Source organism: Cryptomeria japonica, chromosome 8 (genome assembly GCF_030272615.1).
Source record: "Cryptomeria japonica chromosome 8, Sugi_1.0, whole genome shotgun sequence".
NCBI lineage: Eukaryota > Viridiplantae > Streptophyta > Pinopsida > Cupressales > Cupressaceae > Cryptomeria > Cryptomeria japonica.
Window position 1 is genome coordinate 42,294,253 of NC_081412.1, and position 19,446 is coordinate 42,313,698.

Consider the following 19,446-nt stretch of genomic DNA (forward strand, 5'->3'; position numbering starts at 1 on the left):
AGGAAGAACAGTTAATAACACATACTCAGCCATCAAAATCCCGAGGTCCATAAAAATGGGTTTTGATAGGCTCCCATAACTTGAAAACCTAGCTCCCAGCGAGTTCCATCTAACAGCAACCAGCCAGCAACTCTTCCCCTCTATAGAAGAATGTCCCACCTCAATAGGGCAGGCTGAGAAGAACTCAGAGATGCAACACGAACAAAAAGTGAGCCTCTTGAGAAGAATAAGAACAAAAAGGTGCCCCCACCCTTCAAGAGGGCCACTAGCAAGTCTTGAAACCACAAACAAGAAAACCCCCATAACAGAGAGTTTCCCCCAAAATAGGATGCCGCTCACCGCAATGCAGCCAACAAAGACCTCGACCCCAACAAAGTCTTTGGCAGCTCCAACATCCATAACATTCCCTGACAAACCCCCTCCTTCAAAAGACAAGATCATGGCAAAAATGGGTGGGGAAATGGAAAAGTCCTCTCTGCGGCAAAACCCACACAAAGCAGGTTCAATGACCAAAGGAAGCCACACCACCAAAGCTAATACGACGGTGGCAACCAAAGCAACAACGTAGGAGCCGTTCCCCCCACCGCACCAAATGTCCAACCAGCGAACAGAGACAGCACAAGAAACAGAGCACACATTCCCGCTAGCCATTGGAATAGCCACATCCTGCAAAGAGAGGGGAAAAAAAGAAAGGGCCGTCGCTTCTGCAACTCGTTCCTCCACATATCTCGCAGATCCGATAACCTCCTCCCTCCGTTCCTCAAAAACAGCAAGGGCTCGACCAAGAATAGTCCACGGCGCAACAATTGCATCCGTGCCTGCAGTGGCTACCTCTCCATCATCATCTTCATTAGACTTAGCCTCCTCCTCGCTCGCAGAAACCCTAGGTCCTCCGCAGGCACCTCTCCTGCTCTCCATTGTGCTCCTGATGAATGCTATTATATTTAAGTCATGTTATTTCAATGCATAAGATGACGACACTTGTCATGATCTAACTTAATCCTCACCTAGAGCTTTATAGGTATTTTGCTTTTATAAGTATTCTTTATTGTACATTGTGATCATCCATTAGTCTAGGTTAATGGTATTCATCTGAATATCAGATGTTATTTTGTGTATCAATCTCTTTCTCAAGGTTGCATAGCACAATCATGGCGTTTTCTCTTTAGCTGTGATAGATGTTTTGCTTGCAAGTACATTGTGATCATCCATTAGTCTAGGTTAATAGTATTCATCTCAATATCAGATGTTATTTTGTGTATCAATCTCTTTCTTAAGGTTGCATAGCACAATCATGGCGTTTTCTCTTTGGATGTGTGTTGTGACGTATTCACACATCGCCCCATTGCAAATGGGGATCCCTGCTTTTTGCCATCTGGGGTGTGTTTTCTAGGTCTTTTAGGGTTTTTGTCTTTTAGCCTTTGCTTTTCGAGTGTCGCCAGGGGGATCACTAGGATGGCAGGCTTTGCTTGAGCCGAGGTGAGTCTTTGGGGCCCCATAATTTGGGTTTCTTTGAGAGTCTTCCTTAGGGCCTGGTTTTGCTCTTGTTGCTAATTGTGTCTTGCTTGGTGAGTGAGTGTCATTCTTGAAGGTCTGAGCTAGGTCAAGTTGGTGAGTGATGAAGTCTGGAATGTCATCCTGATCTTCAAATGCCCCGAAATTTGGCTGTTTGGAATGCTCCAATCCTGAAATTTGGCCAAGTCTGGAATGTCCTGATCTTGAAATTGGACTAAGTCTGGAAAACTGAAGAATCCTCCAAAAACTAGATTTTGCAATATAACTCCTGGAGGTCCGAAACCACTCTCAAACATCCTGGCAGTATATATGGAATATAACTTAAAGCACTTATACTTAAATGTTATATTCCATAAAATGATCCTGACGGAGAGTCCAAAATGTCAAATTTCGCTCTTGACCCTTCCAAAGGGTCTAAAGCAAATTTCGCTCCTGACCCTTCCAAAGGGTCCAGAGTGAAATTCTTGAAAACACTAATTTCTCCCTTAGCCAAAGTCAGGATCAAGATGGAGATGCATGAGGAAGTATCTATGTTTGCCTCCCAAGGAAGATTAGAGTTTGAAAAATCAAGAATCAAGGTCAAAACATGATTTTCACTCCTGACCCTTCCAAAGGGTCTAGAGTGAAAATCCTTATAACCCTTGTTTTTTTCCTTATTTTGGCTAGGCGTTGGCTTGATGGAGGTTGAATGGGTCTGTTTTTGCCTTGAGAGGGAGTTAGAAGCTTTGAAGAATCAAGATTTTAGCTCAAAAGGAGAATTTCGCTCCTGACCCTTCCAAAGGGTCCAGAGCGAAATTCCCTATAAACTTCATTTGCTCCCTTGTTTTAGCTTGAAACCTTGCTCCTTAGATGGAAAACGATCTATATTTGCCTCCAGGAGAAAATTGAAGTTTGAAAAATGAACAATCAAGCCCAAATGGTGATTTTCGCACTCGACCCTTCCAAAGGGTCCAGAGCCAAAATCAACCTAAGACTCGTTTCTTGCCTTATTTGACCAAATTTTGATTTGTAAGGCATCTTGAAGGGAAGAGTGGACATGTTTGGACGTTGGAAATGTTTGAAAGCTTTGAAAAATGAAGGATTCTAGCCAAGAAGGTGAATTTCGCTCTTGACCCTTCCAAAGGGTCCAGAGCAAAATTCCTTGCAAGCCTATTTTTTGACCTTGCTTAGACCACAAACCTTGTTTCTTGGGTGAAGAATGATGTTTGTTTACCTTCCAAAGAAGATTGGAGTTGAAAAGATGAAGGATCAAGTCAAGAATGATATTTTCGCTCCTGACCCTTCCAAAGGGTCCAGAGCGAAAATCCTCCTAGACCTCATTTCTTTCCTTATTTGGTCAAATTTTGATGTCCAAGGTATGTTGAAAGAGAGAATGGGCATATTGAAACCCTTAAGGACGTTTGAAATAGTTGAGGAATGAGTGTTTAAGCCAAGGAAAGAAATTTTGCCCCTGACCCTTCCAAAGGGTCCAGAGCGAAATTCCTTACAAGCCTATATTTTTTACCTTGCTTGAGCTTAAAACCTTGTTCCTAGGGCGAAGAGAGATGAGATTTTACCTTGCAATGAAGATTGGGTTTGAAAGAATGATGATTTTGGTCTAAAAAGTGAATTTTGCTTCTGACCCTTCCAAACGGTCTAGAGCGAAATTCCTAAAAACCCTTATTTTCTTAGCAAAATCAACTCAAACTTGGGTTATAACTTGGATGTGGGAGTGAGAAGGTGTGTCCTTGCCTTTTGAAGTTGATTGAGGTTGAAAGAATGAAGAAATGAGCTCAAAACAAGAAATTCGCTCCTAACCCTTCCAAAGGGTCCAGAGCGAATTTTCTCAAAACCTCTCTTTGCTATTAGCTTTGTGCTAGATCAAGTGTGGGCTAAGGTAAAATCAAGAAGGAGATGCCCCTAAGAGTGACTTCAAGTTGCTAGAAATCATTGAAGTTGAAGAAATGAGCTCAAAATGAGAATTTCGATCCTGACCCTTCCAAAGGGTCCAGAGCGAATTTTCTCAAAATCACCTTTTTTCCCAATTTTGTGCCAGCCTAGTGCTGACTAAGGTGAGTTTGGATGGGAGAGGTCCTTAGAAATAACTTTGACTTCTCAATGATTATCAAATGTGAAGGAATTGAGCCTAAAAAGTGATTTTCGCTCCTGGCCCTTCCAAAGGGTCCAGAGCGAAAATCTTAAAAAATCATCTTTTCTTCCAAAATTTGAGCAAAGTCAAACCTGGACAAGGGTGAGAGAAGTCATTTGGATTGCCTTAGAGTGGATTTTAGTCACCAAGAATGCAAATTTTGAAGCCAAAATGAGAATTTCGCTCCTGACCCTTCCAAAGGGTCCAAAGCGAAATTCCTAGGATCACCCTTTTTTCCTTGCATATCAAGTCAAGTTTTTGGTTTTTATGGCCTAGATAGGAGTGAGGTGATGTGTCCTTGATCTTGGAGGTGGACTGGAGTTGAAAAGATGAGGAAATAAGCCTAAAATAAGATTTTTCGCTTTTGACCCTTCCAAAGGGTCCAGAGCGAAAATCCTAAAAACCGTCTTATCCTCCAAATTTTGTGTTAAGTCAGGCCTAGACTAGGGTGAGAAAAGCTATTTGGAATGCCTTGGAAAGATGTTTGACCTTCAAAAGTGTGAATTTTGAGCTAAAAGGTGAATTTCGCTCCTGACCCTTCCAAAGGGTCCAAAGCGAAATTCTTCATCTACCTATTTCCTCCTTGTGTCAAGTCAAGACTAGGAGTCCTAAGGCGTAGTTGAGGTTGAAATGATGTTACTTTGCCCTGCAAGATGAATTGAAGTGAAGAAAATGAAGAGTTGTGACCTAAAAGGTGAATTTCGCTCCTGACCCTTCCAGAGGGTCCAGAGCGAAATTCCCAATTTCACTCAAATTGCTCATGATAGAGGTCAAGGTGTGGATCCCTGGGCTCTGGAGGAAGGAAAACTAGTGTGTGCTCGCCTTGGAAGGTATTTTGGAGAGGAAACATGATAGATTTTGTCCTAAAAAGTGAATTTCGATTTGGACCCTTCTGAGGTTGAAATGATGTTACTTTGCCCTGCAAGATGAATTGAAGTGAAGAAAATGAAGAGTTGTGACCTAAAAGGTGAATTTCGCTCCTGACCCTTCCAGAGGGTCCAGAGCGAAATTCCCAATTTCACTCAAATTGCTCATGATAGAGGTCAAGGTGTGGATCCCTGGGCTCTGGAGGAAGGAAAACTAGTGTGTGCTCGCCTTGGAAGGTATTTTGGAGAGGAAACATGATAGATTTTGTCCTAAAAAGTGAATTTCGCTCTTGACCCTTCCAAAGGGTCCAAAGCGAAATTCTTAAAAACCTCTCTTTTGCCCCAAATTTGCATCAACATTGGTGTTGGTTGAGAATGAGGGCGTCCTTGGGCATGTATCTAAGCAAGTACGGTTGCAAAGTGAGAACAATTTGAGCCAGGAATGCAAATTTCGCTCCTGACCCTTCCAGAGGGTCTAGGGCAAAATCCTTATAGGGCCTGTCCCTAGAAAGAATATTGAGCAAGCTTCATTTTAACATCTTCTTGTTGATGATTTAAGGTAGAAAGTGCTATGTTGAAATGAATTTATTATGTGTCCTTAATCATCTTTCGGTTTATCTTGCAGTTAAAAGAAGACCGAGCCAAGACAAGGACGACCTTCTCCAGTCCAGCATCAACAAGGACGACCTTCTCCAGTCCAGCATCAACAAGGACGACCTTCTCCAGTCTAGCATCAGCAAGGGCGACATCTTCCAGTCCAGCATTTGAAGGAAAGGTACACCATCCATCCTGCACATCAAAGACAAAAGAGGTTAAAGCAAGGGTCCGCTGAAGAAGCAGATAGTTTCACAAGAGTTAATTAAAATTATCTTTTTCAGCATCATCAAATTGAGCATCTACCAGGTTACAAGTGTTTGACAAGGTGGCATCCCAGTCATCACTCCTCCAGTCAGATTGGTCCATCTCAGCGTGTCCAGATTCAATGTACCTGACTCCTCAAAGATGACACAAACTTCGATGTACCTACCCCGGTTATCCATTGGTCGAATATTCCAGAGAAGACATGTGTCCAAATAATGCAATTATTTCATTGGCTAGAATTGAGTTTGTTGTAACAAACCCTAATTAGGGTTTTCATTGTAAAATCTTGGCCATTGATCTCAAGTTGATCTAAGCCATTGAATTGTATCGAGGGCGCTATATAAGTCCTATCTCCTCATTTGTAAAGGCTAATAGTTATTCAGTAGTCAAAAGGTGAATAGTTAGAAATAGTGAATAGTCAGTTGATAGAATAGCAATTAAAGTAGAATAGAAAGAGAAGGCAAAGATTGTTGCCAAGATGTTGTTGTAAAAGACTTGTTAACTTCATTGTAGAAATGGTGAAATCTATGGGTCGATTCAACAATTTGCATGGTCTGTGTACTTCTCATATTTGATTTCATGTTATTAGATGAGTGGAAGAAATGTGTTTGATTGATGGTGAAATTCGTATATCCATACTACTAGCAGTTTGTTGATTGCAGACTTGCCTTGTGTAGTCAACTGGAATCATTCAGTTTAAGTTTGACTTCAATTGTCGCTTCTTCACTGATATGCATCAGCCTGATGGTGTCTATGCCTGTAGCGATGATCTGAACTTCATAAAGTTTTCCTCCGAAGATTGCACTAACCTTGTGGAGATGATCCTGGGATGTCAAAACAAGACTTAGTTAGAATTTCATCAAAGGTTATTCATTGCTCCTACATTCTTAGTGTCAGAATTAGATCCTTTCCTCGCCCTCATCCTTTTCCTTTTTTTTTCAAAGTCTAGACTAGTGAAATCCTGTGTTCCAGTAATATTCAAAGCAAATCAGACGTTTAGTCATCAAGTGTAAGTCCCCTTGTGATTCCAGCAAAATCACATCATACCACAGAGAGCTTATCCACAAGTAGAGAACCTACATACAAGAACCTTGGAGTTTCCTCGACTGATCCTTCGGCGAGATCTTCAGCAGTCGGGAAACTTTGCTCAAGAGAGGATAAGGTACCTTTAGGTATTTTATTCTGTGTTCGCATGTGCATGAAAAACACATCAACAATGTGATAGATGTTTTACTTGCAAGTGATTTTTGTGAGCTATGGGGTTCACTATCAACTCCAATGAGCAAAACATTGGTGCAACTCCCTTTATGTGTTACCAAAAAAACACACGAATAACTGAACTATCCTGCAGACCAAGACCTGGCCATAAGGGACCTTGGGAACTTGTCCTTTTAGCCTTTAGGAGAGGTTAGATACCCAATATCTTATTTGTGTTGGCGAATGTGTTAAAATGCCCAACAAATAATCTCTTTTGCTCTTGCAATGTATACAAGTGGAAAAGGTTTAGGTGTTTTACAACTTCCAAATTTGGGAGAATCTTGTCTAAAATTTGTAATTTGTTGTAAATATGAGGCCATATAGAAAAGGGCACTAGGCTTGGGAGGAATCTCAAGATTCCTTTGTATGATACACTACACCACTTGGCTATTGCATTATGACATGTGTAAGAGCATCTATGACATTATAAGACACACAATAGATTCTATGGTGTGTAGAGCATGTAAGACGAAGTTACAAAGTGGACTTGAATGGATGTGGAAAAGAAAATGACTGGTTTATGATGTGGAACAGTATCTTTTAAAAGATTCAATAGTCCAAAATATAGAGCCCAAGTTGGTCGCAGGAATCTGTGCCATTGGGACCTACATAGTTTTCCTAATAGATTGTCTCATCAGATAGGGGGTTTTGGAATTGGTAAGACCGATTTGGGCACCTAAATTAGGCTTCTAGATCTGGTACATGGTTTTAAGAACCACTTATGGTTTCTGGTTTGGCCTTGGTTTGTATATTAGATGCTTGAGACAAAGCCATCATACAGTAGCAAATTTGAAGTGTTTATATTGTTGGAACTTCTCTTGACATAGCTGGAAGGTTTGTATTGAGGGGTTAATGCTTTGACAGTGTATTGTAATCTTAGCATTGAAGATATTAAATAATGCATTTGGCTGATGGTTTTGGAAACTATGCATGGTTTCTGTTGGTCTTGGTTTATATATTAGATGTTTGGGATAAAGGTATGATGCACTTTCAGTTTGCAGGGGTTATGCTGTCAAATTGTACTTTGATATTGAAGATAATACATTGAATGCTCCTTTGATGCTAGAGTTTTTGAGGAAAAGATGGATCTTGTGTTGTTTGTGTGTTCTTGTATTGCATGTTGGTCATTCGTTTTGAATTTGTTTTACCTAGCTTCATTTCACTTCTGCCTTATGCAATTAGGAAAATACACCAGCCATGTCCAAGCTCATGCCTATGTTGAAGCCTAAGAGATGAACTTGTTCGAAAAATTATACTTATTACTTGTGTCACAAGGTTCGAGTTTGAGTTCATGTTCGACAATTATAAAATTCGGATGAAGTTTGGCAAGGATAAAAAATTGAAAAAAAATTCATGATTAAATTCATCTTATATACGTTGGAATTTTTTTAAAATTATAAATAATAAACTCATTAAACTGACAAAATAGTTTAATATGCCTAGGATTTAAAATAAAATAGATCTGAAATAAAATGATCAAACTTATTATTTATTAATTTTTTTTATATTAAATTTAAAAATGAATACAAATATTTTTCATTTATTAAATTAAGAGTATTAAATATAAAGTAATATTAAGTTAACTTTTGAATACATTATAATAAATTTTAAAAAGATGATAACATAAATATGTTCAAAATTTGAATTTGAATTTATTAATATAAATAATAAATATGTTAAATTTTATATATTAAATAATAAATATATCATAATTTAAAGTTTTAAATATTACCTTGTTTTTCTTTTATTCCTTGTGTGTGGGAATGATAATGGAGGGTATATTAAATATGAAAAGGGGCATTGCACTGCCCAGTAACAAATGCAATTTTCCTAATAAATTTTCTGAAGAATGTGAGCAGCCTTTCGATTGTTTTCATTCACGATTTTCCATTGTGTGCACGACCTGAGGCTATCCTTGCCAATATGGGAGAGGAAGGCGGAGGTCAACAACCTCATTGTTCGGGAGAGCACTCTTTCATTTCGCTCAGGAATCTGGCCTCTTCAAAATTCATATCAGATGGCCGGATATATTTTAGTCAAAAAAGTCCTAGCCTTGTACCATATGAATTTTAGGGCGAATTAGAATGAATTTTTAGATTTTTATTGGAATTCACCAAATTTTGAACTTACACATAAATTTCGGCGTATTCTGTGAGTCAGCTTATTACCATTAGTTGTACTTAGTTCTTTGTCTGAGAATGCAGGCAAGCAAGACACACCTGGTAACATATCACTTGTGGCACTAGGTATATCATCTATCATGTGAACTATTCTTGAAGACTTATTACATTATGTATGTAACTGTGACAACTTAGATCATCGTACTGTCTCCCCTGGATAGCAAACTGTTTTCTCAACCCGTTTTCTTTGCAATTTTCTTGTCTTTGTTTTCTTCATTGGTACTAGATGTGATTGGATCCAATTGTTTTTGACTGGCCAGAGTTGTTTGATACCATTCAGATTTTTCAAATTCGAATATAAATTTTACTGATTTGTTTTTCAAAATTCCAGATTTGCCTCCATTTTGGCCTTGCATACAAAATTGAATTGTCGAACGTGCTAACTATAGCTTTCTTTACTTTCCCTGTTTAACTGTATTATTCAAAGTCATTGTACAAAAATATTGTACAAGAGTCCTGGTATTGATGGTTATATCTTCATCACTGTATTCTAGATTTTCTTGTGTAGAAAATGAATACGCGGATTAAAGACACCAAAGAAAGGTCTATTTTTGTTTGTTTGATTGTTTGGGATCCTTCTCTATTGGATGAGATTGTGTTGATCTGTTCACATTGAGCTCAACCTGTATGCAGCTTTTATTGTTTAATCGGCAAATGCAGTCTCTAATGTTTACTGGATAAACATTTCTCTTATTACCTTTTCTTCTTTTGTTTATTTCTCCTTTTTAGGGCTTCAATCTAGTTTTCATATGTGAAGTTGTTTTGCATTTCAAAATTGGATGAAATTAATTAAGCATGGATATAGCTTTAAATGACTATTAAGTATTATATATTGCTAGAGCTTTATGAAGTGGACAACGGATACTTGATAATTCACTATTTGTTTGGAAATTTGGAGATAACCATTTGGCCTGGGTGGGGGTGGTTGGAAAGCAAAAATAATTGATAGTTTTATGCTTTTATGGTTTCTGTTCCTGATGACTCAAGTTTATGCGTTTATTGTTAAAAATTTCCAGCTGATTATTATTGTGATTTTCTGTTTGTAGTTAAATATGCAAGAAGGCCTGGAAGGCAATCCTATGGCAGCTAAAATGAAGACGTTTTCTCGATTCTTTGCTTTGATGACAGTGCCCATTACTATGAATTTCGCGAAGGTATCTTCTTTTGACTACAGAATTCACTGATAGATGTTCATTCTACATTAAAGTACACAAGATATAAAGATCTATCAAATTTGATAATGGTTATACAAAAGCTTAGTATTCCAATTCATGTTTCTAGGTGTTCGCCAGAAATTTGTTGTTGCCAACACTGAACTATAATAACATAATTTTGTATTCATGACTTGAGAATGCTTCATTATTATTAAAGCTTTTTGTTCAGCAAACCTGAACCCAGCTCATTATCATACAATTCTTTTCCCTCTAACTAGAATAAAACCCATTGGGTTTATGCATAATGAAATTGTTTTGTGTATATATTTTGCACTTCTTCTCAATCATGAATCCAATAAATGCATGAATGTACTGGACATGAGCAACTTTTAAATTTTTTAAGCTGTTTTGCTGAACTTACAATACCTGTTTGATGAAAGTGGATAGAGGAAATACGATTTCAATTTGGTCTTCATATGACATGATACTGGAATAGAGTCCTTGAAAAATATTTGGAACACTTGTACTTGATTTGATCTAATAATATTCTAGATCAAAGAGGATAGTTTTGTCCCGCTTTAACTTGTAGTAGATTTAATCTAGTATGCCAATTTTGTGATTTGTGGTCCACAACCAGTTTGGAAAAAAACATAATAGATGAGACTGAATTCCCTATTGAGTAAGGTGAAATGTTTGACCATGTGATAGAATCGGTAGTTGCAAGGAACTTTGTTGGATAACCTGACGAGCTTTGTGGATTTGCTTGTTCTAGTTGGCAACATTTCTGATGCTATTTTCTTATCTTATAGCTTGTAATGGGAGATGTGATAACTTAGTAAGGGCCACATAATCCTTGATTGGGTATATTATGAGTTGAGAAGTATAATTAGAGTATGTTAAGTCGGGTTCATTGGGATTATGACACTAGAATATCCCAATAATGCCTATATATAGGAGTTAGTGAGTATTTAATAACAATGTTACCCCGAGTTTCCGGGACGGGGAAGGCGGGACGCGTTTCTGGGACGGCAAATTTTTTTGCCAAATTTGGGGACGGCGGGGGACGGCAAAGGGGACGGCTATATAAAATATAGGAAAAATTTAAAATATATAAGAAAATTTCAAAATTCTAAATGTTCATATGAAAACATGGATAAAGCATGCATACATACATTATATTCATATGAAAACAATAAAACATGGATATATATTATAGCATGTGTATGATACTATGAAGAGTTGAAAACATTTTAGAATGTAAATTCTGAACGTACAACATTGTTAATACTCAATAGACAATATGCAATTATGCATTCATAAATCAAAATTTCAATTCATTCACATTGTTAATATGCATATCATAATAGATATTAAAGAAATAACATACAAAATGTCAAAACAAAGAGGTTAAATTTTCCCTAATTCTATCGACACAGTTTCCCCCCATATTTTTCAACGGGGGTTTGGGGGCAGCGCCCCCAAGGTGGGGTCAAGGGGCAGCGCCCCTTGCGCGCTCCTTGTCGCGATACAGGGCGGGGTCGAGGGGTAGCGCCCTGCGAGGCCAAAAAAACTTATTCTTTAATAAAGGCGTTGGGTGTTATTTTTCTATTGACTCGCTGAGTTTGGCGATTTTTGGGTGATTTTCTAATCTCTGTGTCAAAATGCCCAAAGGCTACATTGCTGCCATATAGTTTCATTGTCAAAATTATGAATTAAATTAATAAATTTAAAATTTAATTAATGTTATCTTTTAATTTTTTTACTTTTAATAACAATTTGAATTAATAAGGGGCCTATATTAAAAAATTTAAAAAAAAAATTGAAAATACAACTTTTTTTATTTTTTAAATATTTTTTAATGGCCTTAGATATGGGGGACTTCTGGCTGTCCCTAGCCGTCCTCGGGACGTACGGACGTCCCCCAGAGCTAGGGCAGGCATCCCCCCGTTTCGGGGACGTCCCCTCAAAATACAGGGCGATTTGGGGATGGGGGTGTTGACATGTATTTTGTACACAACCAAACACAGAATAAAATACCCAAATGGTACCTTATCCTCTCTTGATTAAAGCCTCTGAATGCTGAAGATATCGCGAAAAGGATCAATCAGGGTGACTTCAAGGTTCTTCGCTGTAGGATCTCTACGTGTGGATAAGCACCAATGGTCGTTGTAAATGCTGTTTCTCCAAGGGGTCTTACGCACTTTCCGAGAAAGCTGGTCCGTGTTACTCTCTTTTGATTTCAGGAACAGGATTTTCCTAATATTAACAGATTCTCAAAAAAAAGATTAAAAGATAATGGTTTCAAGAGATGAATGCTAATCTAATCCTAAGAATGACTCAATGTAGGCTAGACTTGGTAAGATTCTACCAATTTCAGTACTGCCAAGGAATTACAACTCTACTGGAATTGATGCGATCTTCTAAGGTGATTAGTGATTTTCAAATCATCAAGGATTATAGATACTATCATAAAGATACATATCAATATTTCAACAATGATTGAATGTTCAAGCAATCTCAATATTTCCAGTTGACCACACAAGGCGTTCTTACAATCAGCAAGAAGCTAGTGGTTTGGAACATGAATCTCACCAAAGATTAAGCACAACACTTAGTCCTTCAAACTTAAATACTACTTCGACTGAGAATGATTCGAGAAGATAAACAATCATGACGATAGCCATAAGTATTGCAATAAAACACCATAACTTCAATATTTTATTGATCTCAAAGCCAAATAGACAACAATTGTTCAAAATTCTTTCTTCACTACTCAATCTTGCTACACAATAACTTTCTTCTCCCTAAGCTCTAACTATCATCTATCATCTAATCTCTATCATCAAAATGAAAATGAGTGAGGGTATATATAGCATCCTCAAATACAATGAATGGCCTAGATCGAAAGAAGATCAATGGCTGAGATTCTGACACCTAAACCCTAATTAGGGTTTGTTACAAAAAGGTCCCCATTTAGATAAACATTATTAAATGCATAGCCAATATTTAATTGGCACAAATATCGAGGAAACATAGACCAATAGGAATTGCGCTGCCACATCATCCTATAACAACTTTTCTTCTAGAATTTTGTTTCCTTTCCTATGCTCTTTCTTAGCATATCTAACGAATCTGGACACAATTCCTTCAATCTCAGCGATAGGAATCTCAGGAAGATTCTTCATCCGTTCTTCCAAGTGAATGACTTGATCAAAAGCAGTGAGAAGAGTTGTTTCCCATCCAGGTTCAAGTTCTTTGATCTTCTCAATCAGGAGCATGGTAGTGAACATCAGGTCTCGTTGCTCATCTGTGATGACGTTCTCCCCTTTGCAAAAGATGACCTTGACTCTTTCTTCCAACTCTTGGATGTCCACATCTGTCTCAATCTCGATCCGCCTGCCAAGAATGGTACACAATACTTTAAACACCTTATCTTGAATTGGATGGATGACACCTTCAATTTGACTGCATTTAGTGTTGATGTCTTCAAAAAGAACCTCTTTCATCTGGAGCAGAGCTGACCACTGTAGGAGGTTATGAGTTCCTCCATCCATTATCTTTTCTTGTGCCAGGATCTGCCTTGGTGTTTGCCTGATTACTTGCAGGACAGGAATGATAACATCTCTAGTGTGAGCGAAAGCGGCTACAGTTATCATTAGATTGTGGATAATCTCAAGGACCTGGATAGCTCGATGGATTGTCTTCATCATTCTTGTTGCAAATTCAATGGCTACCGTGTGGGATTTGTCAATCCAAGAGCTCATAAGCTGAACCAAGCTCTTGACCCTTTCTGCTTCGCCAACTGATTCAGGAGGAAGTGCTTGCAAAGGAGATATCGCTGGATCCTGACGTCTCAAGGGCTGGTTGAGATGACTAAAATAGCGTCTCCAAGCACCGACCTTTCTCTCAAGCTTCCTATTCTTTTCCATTTCTTCTTTAAGTTTGTCTTTAAGTGCTTCAGATAAATCGGTTGCCTCTTCCATTGCTTGTTCGGTAGTGAGTGGACCAAGCTCAAATGTTTCTAAGTCATACTCATCTGCAAGAATCTCACCTTCATACTTGTCCGCTACTGGTGTAGCTATCTGCAATTTCCTGGATCCTGTCTCATCCCTAATTACCGTGGACATCTTGGTGGCCTTCTTCTTTTCCATTACCTCTTGAGAATTTCCTATAAGGCTTTCTAAATCAAATACATCTTCTTCTTCTTCAACCACAACCACTCTTGTCAGTCTCTCTTTTAACCAATCCGGAATGGCAGATCTTGTCTCTCTCACTTGTATTTCTTTAGGTAGTGGTTCATCTTCTCGGAGAGGAGATGTCGCGTCATCATCATTCTTCTCTTCATGTAGCTCATCAACTTGGGGAGGTTGACTTGATGAATGTTGAGGCGTCTGTCCCTTCTCTGGCTTGTCATTTTGTACCATGGATTCCATAGATTCATCAACTTCAGGTACCATCTTCCCTTGACCTTCCCCTTGGCTTGCCTTCTTTTCATGTCGAGAAGATGTGTTTGATGGGTGATCTCGATTGGCTTCTTGCTTCTTCTTGGAAGATTCCCTTTTTTCAGGTCTTTCTTTCCTCTTTGCACCTCTAGGATGAGAAGTGTTCTCACTTACGCTTGCTTCTCCTTCTTCTGGTCTTGCCTCCAAAGTAAAAGTCATTGACACATTCTGTTCTCTCAACTTCTGATGCTGTACATCTACCCATCTGCGAGTGCATGATAAAACAGGAGCCATCAAAGCTCTCAAGTCCAAAAGCTCGGGCTCATTCCAATCTATCTTCACTGCTTTGTCTTCTTTGTCATAGGACGACTGGAGGTATCTGCTATTATCTTGGGCTTGATCAGCTACTCTATAAACTTTGCATTTCCTAATGAGATCTAAGGGTAGCCTGGAATGCATCTTTCTTTTGACCTCTAAATCACTTGAGAGATTCATCCAAAAGTTTTCAACCTGAAAATCGTGTTTGTACTTCTTACCGACTGTCTCCTCCATATAACCGTGAGGGTCAAAATTCTCCTGTGAGGCAAAGGATGTGAATGAATATAAAGATAACTCTATCTTTGCATCTTCCGAAGCTTGAGTGTTAGGACATACTTCAAGTGAATTCCCTAGTATGATGGGCACGGGAATCCCATTTCCATGCTTGTGTCTGGATGCCTTCGCATAAGCTGCCAACTGTATGGTCACCTCAAGTAGCACTATCCTGTCTGTTGGATACCTCGGCAACATGTAGGGAGGTGAAGGACACCCATGAACTTTGATGTATGTAAACTTTTGAAACTAGATGAACCATGCACCATACTTCTTCACAAGTTCTTGTGCATCCAGAGATAGTCGATTATGAATCCCACCTTGCAATGTCCTAGTAATGTTCATCGTGAAGGTATCATTGACTAACTTGTAGTCACTTCTAGGCAGATGATGCAAATGAACATAAGATTCACAAACTCTCACTTCTCCAGGTCCTCTTTCGATCACTCCTCTGTGAGGTAGCCTTGCATACTCGAAACTCCTGATCAAGGCATATATAACATATGAGCTCATGTGGAATGATTTGGTAGGTCTTAGCCTTCTCAACTGCACGTCCAGACTATTGCTAATAATTCTGGCCCAATGAAGCATTCCTTTTCCTTGGACTATCACTTGAATGAAGAAGAACATCCACTTCTCGAAGTAGAAGGCTTGAGGAGCCCCTGTAACCCGATTGAGCAAAGTTATCAAATCTCTGTACTCCTGGAAGTCGATCCTATGCGGTGTGTTGGGAATCTTGTTCAGGCGAGGCCGACTCTTGAGCAACCAATTCTTATTGATGAGATTTAGGCAAGTGTCGGGATCATCTTCATATATTGACTTGGCTCCTTCTAAGCTTTTGTAAATCATATCTTTATGCTCTGGAAGATGAAGAGCTTCACTTATAGCCTCTTCCGAAAGGTAAGCTAAGGTGTTCCCTTCCTTGGATACGATCGACCTTGATTGTGAGTCATAGTGGCGGGCACACTCGATCATCAGTTCGTGACACTTGACTGCTGGAGGGAAACCTGCCGCCTTGATGATGCCACTTTCAATTATCTTCTTCGCAACAGGTGATGGCTCGCCAATGTAGGGGACCTCTCAAAACTTCTTCACATTGAAGTTTCCCAAGTTGGTATCTCCAATATTACTCCATTTGGATACGATCCTAGTCTCCAATTCGTCATTCTTCTGATCTTCCTTGATGAGAGCTGGGCGGCTAGTAGATGCTTCTGCCTTTGGAGTCGCCATCTTGATACCTACACAACATTTCGAAATTAGTCCTGGGCATTAAAGGGTAGAAAATAAGACTTAAAAGGAAGATTTAATAAGGAAACTTCATGATAAATCTAGGGTTATCATTTCCTAATTAACTAATCAACACTTAGACTTTTCTAAAAAAAGTGCTCAAAAATCAAGTCTTGACCAAGGATGTTAAGATGATTTCACCATACCTCCTCTTGAGTACTAAACTCTTAGACCTTTGAAAAATGATGCAAGAAAAAGTGGATTTCGCTAGGCAAAGTTTAAATCATAGCCCTCTCTTGGATGAATTGCGCCTGCTCTAGCTTCAAAAGAATAAACTCCACCTTCCTTAGCCTTCAACACTTAGTAGAAATTCGCTTCAAACAAGCTATATTTCGCTCCTCCAATTTGCTCTCCAATTTCGCACTAAGAAGGAATGATTGAATGATTTGAAATGTGAAACAACACTCCTCCAATATATAGAGCGCTCACCCTACCCCCTTTAAGGCCGACTTGGCAAAAAAGAGGTGAAAAAAAAAAAAAAATCTCCAAAAAGGGTGGCCGACTTGCAAAATAAAGGCAAAATAATGCCTTGAGCGCTCACTAATAAATCTTAATTTAATAAAAATCAATTTTAGATGCCTCCAAGATAAAATTTTGATTAATTCAAGGCTTAAAATTAATTTATTAAATGCAAAATGTCTTTAAATTAATGCGAATTTAAATTTAATTTTCCACATGCCTCAAATTTAGCAATTTTGGCGATCTAGTGTAAATTGGGGAACATCCATGTCTAAACAAGGCTTAATGAAACTTCATGATGATTTCGCCTTGGACCCTCTCCAAGGGTCAGGAGCGATTTTCCAATTTTAGCCTTGAATATTTCGCATCTTGACTCCAAAATCTCTTGGAGGGTAAATTCATATCCAGTTAAAGTGTTGCACTTCAAATTTTTCCATTTTGCATGAGGAATTTAGGTGAAAGTGTGGATTTCGCCCTGGGCCCTCTCTAAGGGTCTGGAGCGTTTTTTTCATTTTTGGTTGTACTTGTGATCCACCTTAGCTTGATTGTTGAACCCTCAACGTAACTTCCAAGATCCATTTCCTTGCACCACCAAGTTAATTTATCAAAAACCTTGAAGAAAAAAAATGCTTTTAGAGGAAATTTCGCCCTGGACCCTCAGGAAGGGTCAGGAGCGATTTTCAAAATTTGGCTCAAAATTAGCATTTTTCAAAGTTCAAAATTTCTTCAAGGCATCACAAATAGGTCTTCTTACTGACTTCCAGACTTAGCTCTATCCGACTTGGGAAAAAAAAGTGTGATTTTGGTGTTTTTCGCCCTGGACCCTCTCCAAGGGTCAGGAGCGATTTTTTCAATTTTGACTAGAAGTCCTCATTTCCTTATCCAACAACCTTTTCACCAAGCTAGATCATGTTTACGCCTCCAAACTAAGCAAGAAAATCCTCTTTCCAAGTTTTTCGCCCTAGACCCTTAGCAAGGGTCAGGAGCGATTTTTGCAAATTAGGCTCAATCCACCATCATTTTTCATTGAAACTTTTACTCATCGTTGGGCAACATCCTTCTTCATCCATCCCATCCAAATTTGCTTTGTTGTTGCAAGGTAAAATGAGAGTTTTCACAATTTTCGCCTTGGACCCTCAGCAAGGGTTAGGAGCGATTTTTCATTCCTAGCCCAGGATCATCAATTCTTGAAAGCAAACCTCTATTCATCATATCTTTGAAGGCTCTTTTTACCTTAGTATAACCTTGCCTTAGCACAATCTTGAAGGAAATATGTTGGTTTTATGATTTTTGCCCTGGACCCTCAGTAAGGGTCAGGAGCGGCTTTCTGAGTTTAGGCATATTCCTTCGTTTCTTAGACTTCAAATCACCTCTAAGGCATAACACATCACGTCCTTCTCCTATCCAAGAAAGATTTTGTCTTAATTCCACAAAAAAAGGAGAGAACCCTGGAAATTCGCTCTGGACCCTTAGCAAGGGTCAGGAGCGATTTTTGCAATTGTCTTCAAAATTTCCACTCTCAACAATCCTTCTTTACTTCAAGGCAATTCAAACGTCATTTCAAGCTCGTGTCTAGGCTTAGCTTCATTCAAACTTGGAGGAAAAGGTCCAATGTTAGGTTTTTCGCCCTGGGCCCTCAGCAAGGGTCAGGAGTGATTTTCTCTATTTAGCTTGATTGCTTCTTTGTTGATCATCCAAGTTATCTTCAATGGGTAAAACATGCCCTTTTACATCCATTCCAATCATAAAAATCATTTTGACTTTGCAAAAAAAATGTGCTTTTGAAAATTTCGCTCTGGGCCTTCAGAGAGGGTTAGGAGCGAATTTTGCCATCTAGACCAAAATGCTTCACCTTTCATCTTGAAATGTCTTTGCTAAGGAAGATTTCATCTTGTATCGTGCTATGAATAGGTTTTCATGTCCAAGAAAAGTCAAAAAATGTGCTTATAAAGAATTTCGCTCTGGACCCTCAGCAAGGGTCAGGAGCGAAATTACCTTTTTTGGGCAAAACTCCTTCATCTCTCCATCTTCAAACAAGTTTGGGGGCTTCATCATGCTCATTTCACCATTCATCATGCCTTTGATATCTCAAATCGACCAAACAAGGCTAGAAATGACCCCCATAAGATTTTTCGCCCTAGACCTTCAGAGAGGGTCAGGAGCGAATTTGCCCTTAGCCCCCAAAATTCATCATTTCTCATGTCTTCAAACCTTCAATTGCCTTAAGTGACGTCCAATTCTCCTTCCGGGAGACCCTGCACAAAGCAAGTTAGCCAAAGTCAGTGATAAATAAGCTTAAATAACATTTTCGCCCTGGACCTTCAGAGAGGGTCAGGAGCAAAATCCTCATTTTAGGCTAAACTGCTCAAAATTTAATTCCCCAACCACTTCACAAGGCAGAGTTAGGTCACTTAGGCTAGGAACCATTTAGCAAATCCATCAAAAAACAAGAAATTGTGCTTAGGATGAAGTTCGCCCTGGACCCTCAGTAAGGGTCAGGAGCGAACTTGACATTATCAGGCTCTTGATATATTTCGTTACCTTTTTAGCTTAGCCCACTAGACTCACTTTCCTCACTGACCATGCTTAACTGACTCAGCCCTTGAAACAAACTGGACCTTACCCAAAAAACCCCTATTAGACCTGACCTAAGACCTATTTTGACTTCCCTGAAAGGTTTACCTCATTTCAACAATCTCAATTCTT

General features: G+C 38.9%; 1 protein-coding gene across 1 annotated transcript in view; it reads left to right on the plus strand.

Moving 5' to 3' along the window:
• Positions 1-19,446, plus strand: part of LOC131026686 (mitochondrial inner membrane protein OXA1) — a 129,592-nt gene that overhangs the window by 90,852 nt on the left and 19,294 nt on the right. The window contains exon 7 of the mRNA XM_057956640.2: positions 9,854-9,961. Coding sequence (XP_057812623.2) covers positions 9,854-9,961 — 108 coding nt within the window. The remainder of the gene's footprint in view (positions 1-9,853; positions 9,962-19,446) is intronic.